The sequence below is a fragment of the Dermacentor variabilis genome, chromosome 1 (genome assembly GCF_050947875.1).
Source record: "Dermacentor variabilis isolate Ectoservices chromosome 1, ASM5094787v1, whole genome shotgun sequence".
Classification (NCBI taxonomy): domain Eukaryota; kingdom Metazoa; phylum Arthropoda; class Arachnida; order Ixodida; family Ixodidae; genus Dermacentor; species Dermacentor variabilis.
This window is the reverse complement of record NC_134568.1, coordinates 242,274,235-242,286,590: the sequence shown is the minus strand read 5'-3', so window position 1 is coordinate 242,286,590 and position 12,356 is coordinate 242,274,235. Positions and strand designations below refer to the sequence as shown.

Below are 12,356 nucleotides of genomic sequence, written 5' to 3'. Positions count from 1 at the left end.
TTCTGGTGCAGTGTGGTGCAGTTTCGGTCAATTTTCTGGGTTTGGCCCAGTTCGGTGCAGGAATTTGTGTTTGTATCAAAATGGCGCAATTGGCGCAGGAGTCCCACCCCTGCACAAAGTTCAGAGAATGGCAAAATGGCACCATCTCGCGGGGGTGCTAAAAATATAGCATGCTTTTTTTCTTGAGAGAACATGAGAGAAATTCTTGGTAAAGCCCAGCATAGAACACTTTCATTCAAACACAAATACTGGCATCTTGCGGTGCAACAATTTGCATTGTGGAAATAATTGCAGCACAAGACGTCGATACTCGCTAAGCTGGTGAGGCCCAAGCAACTTGAGAAGCACATTGTCGTTTCCCTATTTCACAGGGTTTTAAGATGGTGGTGGGAAACCAAAAAAAGATAAAGCTGGTTGGCGACGTTGAAATACAGTGCATGCAATGCAACCAGAGCAAAACACAGCACTCACTTTGTGTCGCGTTTGAGTTATTGCCCATTAAAAGCATGCAGTACGCTTCCAACAGCAGTACACCCCAAACGCTGCGAAACAGATAGGTGAAGATGCTTATCACAATGCAGTTGGTGGCGATAGCTAAGAATGCAGCATGCAATGACTTGGAGAAGATTTGCTGGTACAGGAAAAGAAACTAAGTGCGCACCAGCATTCTCAGGCGAGACAGGTGGGTGAGTGTAGCAGGGAAGCTGCTATGGTGGGCGGCTACTGTTCTTGACGGTCCGCACCTCATGCTTTTTCTTGTTTACATGGGATCTAGTAGCCGGAAAACGTATCATATAATCGCAGTTTGGCAACCTACTAAATGTTGGTGCTGAAAGACCGCGTTTTCAAGGAACGTATGAATCAGTAAAAAATATGCATAACTGTATGGGGTTATTTTTTCGTTATCGATAGCAAACGTTGGAGTTGGGAAATCGGTCGAATGGGATCATATGAACGAGGTTCTACTGTATTCATTTCAATTTTTTTACACTGTTTCCTTTGCCGCTACTTCTCAAGTCTGTTCAATAAAACCATCTTCAGCCTCAATAATTGACTGTATTGGAATTTCATAGCCACTGTATGCTCAGATAAGTGCTGATGATGTCAGCCACAGCTTCCGCAATAAGAGCCTTTGGCGAGTTAACATTGAGTGGCTATCTGTTAGTCTTCTTCTCAGTGACAACTCCCGTAAATAGCAGCAGAGCAGGTTTAAATATTGGGAACTATGACATTGAATTGAGTGTGACGCAGGTCACTCTCAATTCAATGTCGTAGGTCTAGGTCTAGAAATGAAGCAGACTCACCTTTTTAGGAAAACTCGCTTCGGTTGGCTGGCCATTTGGCCCGGGACCACATGTATCTCCCCCTTGACCCCAAGCAGTTCCAGGCAGTGGTGACGATGTTGGCAAGTGCAGCGTAGATGGTGGCTCCCCAGCTGCCGATACAGATGGTTGGATGTCCACAAATGGACACACCATGCCAGAGGCTGCTGCCAGGCAGCACTGCCGCTGTTCTAGCAAGGCAGTACAACCCTCCTGTGGCAGTTCACCAGCCAAGAGACTTCGGCAGCAGTGTCCACTTCATGAAAAAGAACAGTCACTGTACGCCTCCTGGGCACCACTAATAGAATTAGTACCACTTCTTGGCAATATGTGAGCAAGATGCAACTACACACTCACAATAAGACTGTATAATTAATTGCAGTAAAACAGTGGTGATAAGGGGAAAGAGAACTTGTCTTTCATCCAAGACTTGTGTTTTGTATGCAGGAATGTTAAGTACGTAACTCTGGCAGTCATGCTCATCCAGGCTGTACTGGGCACATGATGTTACTGTTGACAGTCACCATCATGATGTGTGAACACATGAACATGCAAAATCACCACTTGGTTCTTATGGTATATTCAACTGGTCATTTCAGAGCACCCTGGCAGTGCTTTAAACATAGTGCAAGACAGCAAAAAAACTTTATTGAGAGCATCAACTGGATCAAATGCCAATAATGAAGCATGATTAATGCTATTTCACCCACTTATTTCCATAGTATAATTTTCACGCTGGCTTGACTATTTTTAGCAGCACTACTAGTGCTCCGAGACAACCAGTGGAACATGCCATTAATATGTGAAGGGAGACAAGCTAAGGCTGCTAATGACCTTTGTAGAAAAGCAGATACAATTACTTAAGAGAGTGCAAACAGCACTACTTTCAGCTTAAGTTTGATTCAAACAGTAGTGTCAAATAAAAAATTTTTGACATGAAATAAAGTAGTACTGATTTATTGCATTTTGTTTTAAAGGCTACATCTTGGGTATGAGATATGCTGCAGTAGAGAGCTCCAGATTGGCCACTTCATATTCGTTCAATATGCTTCCCTTGAGCAGTACTAGTGCACAATGAAACAAAGTGGAAGGTAAAAGTATTTTGTAGTACACCTCGGAGATATCTCGAAACTGGTGCTAGGCTCAGGATTTATGCTAACTGAACACAAATTTAATACTGTCTGGTTTCAATTTCACAAGTTGAGCATGTGCCCTAAAGGGTCACTAAAAAGAAATAGTAAATCGAATTTGTAGTGTAGTGCAAATATTAAATATTAGTTTCGAATATTACACTATTCGATATTCTCTTTGTGAGCAGCTGTAATATTCGTGCTTTTCGAAGCTTTCGCAAACTCATGGTCGTGGGTTTGTTTACTGTCTGATACAGTCAACGACCCATTTTCCAGACGGCCGATAATTCAAACGCCTTCGCAGCACCATGGTACTCCATAGAGTGTATAAGAACATCTTAAATTTCGAACACAAAAACCCATCGCAGTCCGATCTTCTGGACTTTTTGCCATGAGTGCAGGTCCGAAATGGCATTGATCGAAGCCACCCCCGCCACCATTTTGATTACTGTGCTGCCTCGAACAGGCGCTCTCACACGCAGATGCACTAGCAGCCATAGCCACCACCACAATGTGGCAACGCTAGGCCTAGCTACATCGGCTTTCGTTACCAAGCTTCTTGCTGTTCGGTGCCATGTTTTTCATTAAAACAATTTGCCGCTGTTAGCAATGGCGCTGAATCCGCCTTTATAATAAAGTCGCTGGATAATTTAAAGTACCGCCACTCATGAACTCTGCCGCCGCGCAACCTCCTCGCCTACTCCTCGCCCCTTGTGCGCACCCCCCCCCCCTTTGCGGGAAGCAGTCTTGCACCCGTTTTTCTGCACGACGATTGGTCTCCCTGCCATTACCCTTGGAAACGTGTGGATCTTGCATTTTGCTTGTGTTTTCTTTTCCATTCGCGCCATTTTTTTCCTCAGCTCGGATGGCTCAGCGCTTTGGCTCGCCATAGCGAACGTTGTATGCTGTGTTTCCTGCTATCTCTGCTAGCACTTTGCCATGCTGTTGTGCATATAACTGCAGCAAGAAGCCTGAAGATGGTTATGCGGTTTTTATGATATTACAAGGAAAGCATGACGACTTGTGCAGGAAGCAGTGGCTGCATAACACTGGCCGAAAGAACTTTGTTCCGACAAAGAACATTGTTGTTTTCAAGGCGAGGCATCTTTCTTATTGCTCGTATGAAAGCAGCCCCTAATGCTGCACTTCTTAAATTCTTCCGGCCTGCACACCAGTGTTTTTTCTGCGGCAATTTGTATGTTGCATAAAAATGGGGTGCGCAGTATGCTTAATATTCTGCTGGGACTCTATCACTTCACACATCGCCAACTATTGTTATTCAGTCGCAAATGCAGCACTATAGATTCTGCTTCCTGCTGTGAACATTTATGGGTGAAGATACAGCCTCTCGATCGGACTTTTTGCTATATTTAGGATCCGCGGCCTGTTTTACTGAAAATTGAAATAACGGCTTGTAGAGGAGCTACTATTTTCAGATTACGTCGATGTAAGCACGAGTCATGCAATGAATACAGGCCCTAAAAAAATTAGTGGCAAGTATACCCATGGTATTGCAGTAGTTGGTGAGCACTAGCTAGTCCACATTGTGTTTTTGTTTAGTTTTTTTTGTGTTTTAAGGCAAAAGCCTTTATATCTGTTTCAAGGTTGCGTTGTGAAGAGAAAATATCATGTGGCCCAGATAGGCCAGAAGCAACTCAAAGCATGTCCAGCCGTGTGTACGAGATTAATGATTAGCCAAGTTAATTAATCATTCATTAGTAAATTAAGGTGGATTAGGAAGCATTAGGTTGATTAGGGTGTGTTAAGGTGGATTGGGGTGTATTAAGGTGGACTAATGTGCATGAAGAAGGATTAAGGTGTATTAAGGAGGATTCGGGTGGATGAAGGAAGATTACAGCAAATTAAAGTTGATTAGGGTAGATTAAGGTGCATTGGCGTTAGCAAAGGAGTATTAAGAACTATTCGAGTGGAACAAGGATTAAGACATATTAAGGAGGATTAGGGTCGATTAGGGTGGATGAAGGAAGATTAAGGTGGATTAAGGTGAAGTAAGGTTAGTGAAGGAGTATTAAGTTAAAAACAATTCGGGTGGATTAAGGAGGATAATGGTGGATTAAGGTGTATAAAGGAGGATTAAGGTCATGAACAAGGATTAGGACGTACTAAGAAGGATTAAGGTAGATTAAGATCAATTCGGGTGGATTAAGGTGGGTTAAAGTCAATTAGGATGGATTAAGGTGAATTATGGTTAGTGAAAGAGTATTCAGAACGATTCGGGTGGCTTAAAACGGGTTATGGTGGATTAAGGCATATAAAGGAGGATTAAGGTCATGAACAAGGATTACGACATATTAAGGAGGATTAGGGTGAATTAGGTTTGATCAAGGAGGATTAAGACCTATTAGGGCGTATTAAGGAAGATTAAGGTAGATTTAGAGTTGGTGGAGATAGATTAAGGTGAAGTACAGTAGGCTTTACAAGGCTTTCGCATTCGCATCTTTTAGGCAATACCTAAGAACACTTGCGTTTTTGGAATTTGCTTTGAACTGCACTTTCACGCACGCATGAGTGGGCGACAATTATTATTTGGCTTCCTCACGGATACAGGCAATGTGCAGGGGGTTTTCACATGATCGCGCACGCTTGCTGTTGATATCGACATCTCGGCGGAGGCCAGGAATCTTAGCTTTAATAGCGAATGTTTTAAAACCACCTTCCTGCGGTTTTGTTCTGCGGGGAAACTTTTTCTGTTGATTTAAAACGAGCTGAAATCATTGCATCAATGCACTTTGATTACGAAGGCTGAGCAATAAATCCTGATAGTGGTCATGATGTAGTAATGCTGAGAACATTAAATTAAATTATGGGGTTTTACGTGCCAAAACCACTTTCTGATTATGAGGCATGCCGTAGTGGAGGACTCCAGAAATTTCGACCACCTGGCGTTCTTTAAAGTGCACCTAAATCTAAATACACAGGTGTTTTCGCATTTCGCTCCCATCGAAATGCAAATGCTGAGAATATTCTGCAGGCAATAATGTTTAGCACTGCAACATATTTCACCCTAATCAACCTTCATCCTCATTCACCTACCTTAATCCTCCTGAATCCACCCCAATCCTCCTTAATGCACCTTAACCCTTTGCGGTCCGAAACTTTTACCCATTTTGCGGCTGTCCTGGTTCGAAACTATTTTGCCAGTTTCTGGTGCTGAGAAGAAAAACACAAACTGTGGAAGAAGAACTCACAGGATATTTATTTTTTCTCTTGAATTCTGCAGGCAACTCCTTTACCGATATTTGAGCAGTGTGTGATACCACTCGAAGCATTCTCCTGGGTGCAGGCCAGGGTTGTTATTGCAGGTTTTGCAGAAAAACACGGCTTCCCTCCTGCCTCCTTTTGGTTTTCGATCACTACAAACAGCACAGTCCTTGCTGCTTCGGCCTGGGAGCTTGTAGATGAAATGGCTCCTCCCATCTAGCCTTTCCTCGCACTCCTTCTGTGCAGACAGGCCCCGCTTTTTGGCTCTAGCCCTCACGTCACCCACCAGCTGTTGGATGAGGTTGCGGCAGTACTGCAGGTGTTGCTGTTTTTTCTCGCCATTATTCTGCAGCTGTGTGCGCTTCAAAATAAAACGATTGACAATGGAAACCTCTAGAAGCCAGAAAAAAAGCTTTTGCCACCATTTTGTGCTGTTTCCATCGCAATCGTCTTCATCACTCGCTTCTGTCGAATCACTGTCATCACTAACTGATGGAGGCACGTAATTCTCTTCCTCACTGAAGTCATCATCACTTTCACTAAATGCACCACTATAAAAACCACGCGGTGAAAAAGTGGCCATGCTTCTCGGCGAACCACACGCACATGCAATTCCGCGCACAAGCGAGAACGCTCTGCAATCCAGAAGCCGTGCAGAACATTGTGCTCCACCGTAGTGCAAAAAGATGTAAACAAACAAAGTTCATTTATCCCTCAAGAGAGCGCGCATACAAAGAATGCGCGCAAATCGCAGCAAGAAAAACCACGAAATTTAACCCCCAAACAGCCTTGTTGGGCGGTGCCCGACAGTGGATTGCTACGACTGTGTTGCGTTGTCGGGCCCTGCCAGCAAAGGGTTAATCCACCCTAATCCACTTTCATCGACCTTAATACACCTTAATCCTCCTTAATCCATCTTACTACAATCCCTAATCAATCATTAATTAACATTGATAATCAGTAATCATCTCTTATATATGCTTGGACATGCTTTGGTTCGCTTCCAGCGTTCCTTGGGTCACGTGATATTTTCTATATCTCACAACACAACCTTGAAACATAGATCTAAGGCTTTCACTTAATAAGCCACACACAGAGGGATGTTCCAGAAGAAATACTAGATCAGATGCAAAAAGTAAAGCATGTCATCATGTGGCATAAAAATTGTGTAGAGTATAGAACTCGCCTCAAAGCTCCTTTTACAACCTCCTCATAACAATGCCTTCAGCATTATCAACGCTGTTATCAGCATTTCTCAAAAATTTTAACACCACTGGGGCGTGAAACTGCCCCAAAATAATGCGCCTTAATAGAATGCTGCGGCCCATCCGCGGGAGCCCAGGACAAAAAGCGTGCCTCGCGCAGCCGGCGGGCGATGAGAATCGAGGAGAAAAGCGCCGCGGGGAGGAGAGTGTCGCTACTTTCAAATTATCAAGGGGCTTTTCTTTATTATCCTCACCAATGGCTTTGAAGCTCGGAAAACACGACGCGTTGCATCCCGTAAGTCAGCTTCGCCTCAATACAGCAACGTTACGCGGTGAAGCATACGCGCAGTATTGCGGTGAAGCGTACCAAGAGTGGGAAGAGGCAATTGTCATGGGACACAGTATGTATTCCTTAATTATACATGCGTGCATCCGCCACCTTCTGTCACAGTAGGTGCACCGATATGCCTAATAAGTGTACTGACAGGCCTTCAGAGCTATTTCAGACGTGCCTGTGGTGATTTGAGCCCTTGGGGGCAGTAAAAGGCATGCATTCATTTTTTCGAACTGCCCGACTTTTCTGACGTTATCGTGGCCCCAGGAGTTCTAAAAATCAGACGTTGACTGTAATCAGTAAGGCATGATTTTTAAAATAAATATAGACTCGCACGTTCAGCAAAACTGCATATTATGATGGGAGCATGCAAATATATTAATTGTAGTCATTTCATCATCTTTGTTAAACAATGGGCAAAAGAAACCGAGCAATGAGCTCCAGATATACTGTTATATGGCGGCAACATCTTTGCCAATCTTGGCACCCTGGTTGCCTGCACCCTTTTCTCACCACCACTGTGCCACGTCCAGACACTACGTTAGAAAAACAAGTTTCGGATAAAAATAAACTTTTAAAATGTCTCATAACTTTCATAATTCCTAAGAAACTTTTTGTGAGAGAACTCACAAACACCATTTAAAACCGTTTAAACTCTAATATTTTGAAAGAAAGCGATGAGTGAATGACATCAATATTGTCAAAATAGTGGAAGCTCGGTTGGTCGGCAAGATGGACTCTAACGACAGCATGAAAAATCCAGTTCAAAAGTATTTCTCAAGCTTCTCTCTAAAAACGAATCCCGGTGTTTCAATTAAAAAGGCATACTCATACACTATACATAAGTATTCCAATAAATAAGTCATACTTGAATTAATTGTCTCATTCTCACACATTAGTCTACTTAATAATTGCATACATCAAATAATTACCTTGCTAGCCACTTTGTGGCCAAGGCTTTGGAGTGGCAACTATTCGATATTCGATTCGGAAATATTCAGCCAAGATTGCTATTCGCTTCGAACTCAAAATCCACTATTCACACAACCCTAGCAATTCAGGCTGGAAAGGTATTCTGTGAGTGAACTGTACAGAGCAATAGAAACAGAAGATAAAGGTAAAAAAAGATGAAGCACTGACTTCGAGCAAGATTCTATGCAGCAAAGTGCGAATGCATATACAGACTAGCACAGCTTGCACATGGGTAGTGCCAGCCACCTCAGACACACAGCAAATGCAAACAAACGAAATATAAAGGTATATGTGGCAATGAGATGGCATGAAATAACTATGCGTTTCCAAGTTTTTTATGTATTGCTGCTCTGATGAATATGCGTGGCTTTATGCATGATTAAAAAAAGAAAGCTCCTTCTCTGACAACTCAAAGGTGCACTAACACAGGTGTCACTCAGCCTGGCCATTTCTGCTGCTTCTAAAGTTGTTAGCTTTTATAAATTATATTAGACTAGCGCAGCTTGGACACGAGCAGTCCCAGCCACCTCAGACACACAGCAAATGCAAACAAACAAAATGTAAAGGTACATGTGGCAATGAGAACTACGAATTTCCAAGCTTTTTATGTATTACTGCTCTGATGAATGTACATGGCTCTATGCATGGCTAAATAAAAAACGAGCTCCTCTGACAACTCAAAGGTGCACTAACACATGTGTCACCCAGCCTGGCCATTTATGCTGCTTCTAAAATCTCTAGTTGTTAGCATTTATAAATTATATTAAACTCTGGAGTTTTGCGTGCCAAAACCATGATCTCATTATGAAGCATGCTGTAGTGGGGGACTCTGGATTAATCTTGACCACTTGGGGTTCTTTAACATTCATCCAAAGCACGATACACAAGCATTTTTGCATTCTGTCCCCATCGAAATGCAGCTGCCAAGATAGAACCCACAACTTCAAACTCAGCAGTGCAAAGCCGTAGCAACTGACCTACCACAGTGCGTTAGTAGCTTACCTGTTGCTCTTGCCTATGACACTGCAGTTGTCAAACACCGAACTGCAATCAATCTTGTTGGAAGTCAGCACTTAGTCTTGTCCTTCATCTTTTGTTTGCGCCATTCTATTCAGTATAGACTACCAACATGCCCATTCGTATATTCTGTGAGACTTTATTTTCATTCATTTGGCAAAAAGAGCTGATTACTACTGACGAAATTAAAGGCGAACTTTGATTTCTTGAGTATTCTTGAATATTGACAAATCGATGCCAAGACCTCAGCACCGGTATATGAGTGACATGTCACAGGTTTCATAAATTCTCATATCTTGGCCAATTCAGCACAAGAAAAAGTTATTGAAACTTGCTAGTGTAGTCCATCTTCATTGTTAACTACCGGCACCAAAACCTCAGCACGGTACACTAGTCTGATGTCACCCCGAGACATGCCAGTTGACAGTATTGAGCGTGCAGCGAGACACTGCTTCTCCATCCCGTTTTCTGTATGCTTTGAACTACAGTGATGAACTTCAGTGAAAACAACTCCCAAACAGAACAAGATTACTCTCCAACATCACAATATCATACACAGCCAACTTACACATTCTTGGCTATAACATCTGGATCAATTGATTTCCAGCTGGGAGGCATCCACTGGGCTGGTAACACTTGCTGTAAGAATTGGAATAACAAAGCAAGGACGCATTGAAAAAGAAACTCCAGCTCATATTTCGCAATTTATATTTAGCATATTGACAAGACTGCTGGATTTAAGTTAATTCTGTATTTCAGACATATAATCCAAGACGATGGATCTTAACATATGCTTGAAATCAGTGACAATGCAGATATATGCGTAGTATTTTCCATATAACACACAACAAGAACCTAACACTAATGAAAGCTTACGTACAAGGTATGTCCCAAAAGTTCAAGCAGTGATTCAGCAAAAAAGTAGGAGAGAGTGTAGCGGCACTGCTCTCTCCACTAAAAAGGACCCGGTTGACCTCTTGTCAGGGTATCAAATCGGAATTGAACTGAAAACTGGAAGAAAAATGTTACTTTTGCTTGAACTAGAACTGAACTGGAACGTTACGATTTGTTTCACTCCGGAGTGAAACGAAAAAAAAAAAAGTTAGTGGTTCAGGCTAGCCACCTTTTCTCGAGCTTTTCATCCATGCATTGCCTGCACTTTTGGTTCAACTATACTAGTAGCACCATTAGTACAGTTTTCAATGTAACGTGTTGGGGGCAGAAATGTTAGTACACTCATAAACGTATGAAATTGGGGACCATGAAATAGTTTTTATTTAGTGAGAAATATATGATTGCTGAAATAAAGAAATGCTTGCTAGGCCAAGTGATGGTTTTCAATCGCACAATTTGAAGCAAATGCAATGGAAATGACATATTGCTTACAACATGTGCTTCCACAGCATGATTTTTAAATTGAAGGTTTCTTTACCTGCTATACCGCATTATTGCAAATGTTTTATTTATAGTAAACGGGCATGACCTGCCCTGTTGGTGGTGATGATCTGGCGAGAAATGGGAGAGAGAAGGGGAACTAGCATAGGGCAAGTTAAAATTGCACGGACATAGATGTATTGCGTAAAGATTCTGACAGATTCCCCTCTTGAGGTGTTACTGCTGAAAACTTGCAGGATGGAGGGCTGCGAGTAGACTGATTGTAATCTTGCACCGGTGCTGGGTAAAGGCTATGCTCTCTTAAGACATTGGCTTGCTTTCCGATGCTGTACCTTAGACAGCCATCTAGAGATGTGTCTTGGCCATTATAACAAGAAGTCTTCTCTTTTGAAAAGAGTGCCAGCCTCACACGTGTCAGAGTCGTGACTGTCCTTGCTCTCCTTAAGCAAACTTTGGCCACTCGTCCATGCTCCTGCCGAATAGGATCCAGGGGCCAAATTCAAAAAGCATTTCATTCGTAAGTGCTATTCGCCATTGGCTGGCCACCTTCGCTAATATGTCGAGCATCAGGATTGCCTGAAATTTTCTTGCCTTGATTTTTGCAGCATGAAGCACTTAAGTGCGGTAGCAAAAGAAGAACCAAGTGTTAGCAAAAGAAGGACAAACATGCTGACCCTTTGTTTTGCTAACCTTTTGTTCTTTCTTTCCGCACTTCAGTGCTTCGCAACGCAAAAATCATGCCCATGAGCTTAGACCAACTCGCACAAATCGCTATTCTTATCTGAAAATTTTCTTACGAACAATTCTAGCGTAAAAGCTTTTTGTGAATGCAGGCCCAGGACTTGTATTCAAGAACGGGTATATAAGTGCATACAACAGCCTAGCCTCATGGCTCCTCATACTCCTCTTTTTCTTCCCTGTAGAGAAGAGTAGCAGGCTAAAGAACTCTTTACGTTTCCTCAATAAATTCTCCTCTCTCTCACTCTAAAGCTTCGCTTCACATAGATTCCAGTATTGGTGTTACAGAGGGAGAAGGATGGCGCTAGCTACAGGCGGATCTAGCACTGTGGAGGAATGCCGGCAATTGCTCTGCCCGACCACTTTTTTTTACCATGTGGGGATAAACATGCATATAAATAAGCATTTCATTGCAGCATACAGTTCAATGTGTCCAATGAGGCTATTAACTGCATTACATAATTGGTAAAGTTTAGCATTATACAGTTAAACCTCGATATAACAAACTTCAATACAAGAAAATTCTTGCTATAACAAATTATTTAACGTTTCATAACCTCTTGTCCATAGAAAACTATGTATTTAGAACCTCAATATAACGAGCGTGTTTGTAAGCGATTTAAATATACTGAAATTTCGTTTCCACTGCAGAGGAATGCCAAGACAATAAATGGAAACTTCCGCGAACGCAGGTGGTCAAATGATTGAATTACAAGCGGCTGCTTGCAAATGCACCTACCAGAGAAGTGGTTCTTGTGGGGAAGGAGGAAAGGCTAGCACTATTTTCTGCAACCCATGCGGGAGCACGGCTCAGCACCAGCAGGGTGGGGAGATGGGCGGATCATGTGCGGCGAGCGATCGCCAAAGTGAAGCCGCATCATGTTCCATATAAAGTCCAAATGCGATAGGATCCTATCACACCCTGCGCATTTTGTGCTTTAGGTGCGAGTGAAAGTGTGCAACGGTGAAACTACAAAGATGGTGGCTTCACGAGTGCCGCATTCCCGCGTGAGCAAAGGGA

General features: G+C 42.7%; 1 protein-coding gene across 2 annotated transcripts in view; it reads right to left on the bottom strand.

Annotated features, from left to right (window-relative positions):
* LOC142560377 (uncharacterized) overlaps window positions 1-12,356 on the bottom strand; it is a 157,237-nt gene that overhangs the window by 98,537 nt on the left and 46,344 nt on the right. For both annotated transcript variants that reach the window (XM_075672432.1, XM_075672442.1), the window contains exons 9-10: window positions 9,771-9,841; window positions 1,305-1,578 (exon numbers count right to left, since the gene is read on the bottom strand). In XM_075672432.1, the coding sequence (XP_075528547.1) occupies window positions 1,305-1,578; window positions 9,771-9,841 (345 nt within the window). The remainder of the gene's footprint in view (window positions 1-1,304; window positions 1,579-9,770; window positions 9,842-12,356) is intronic.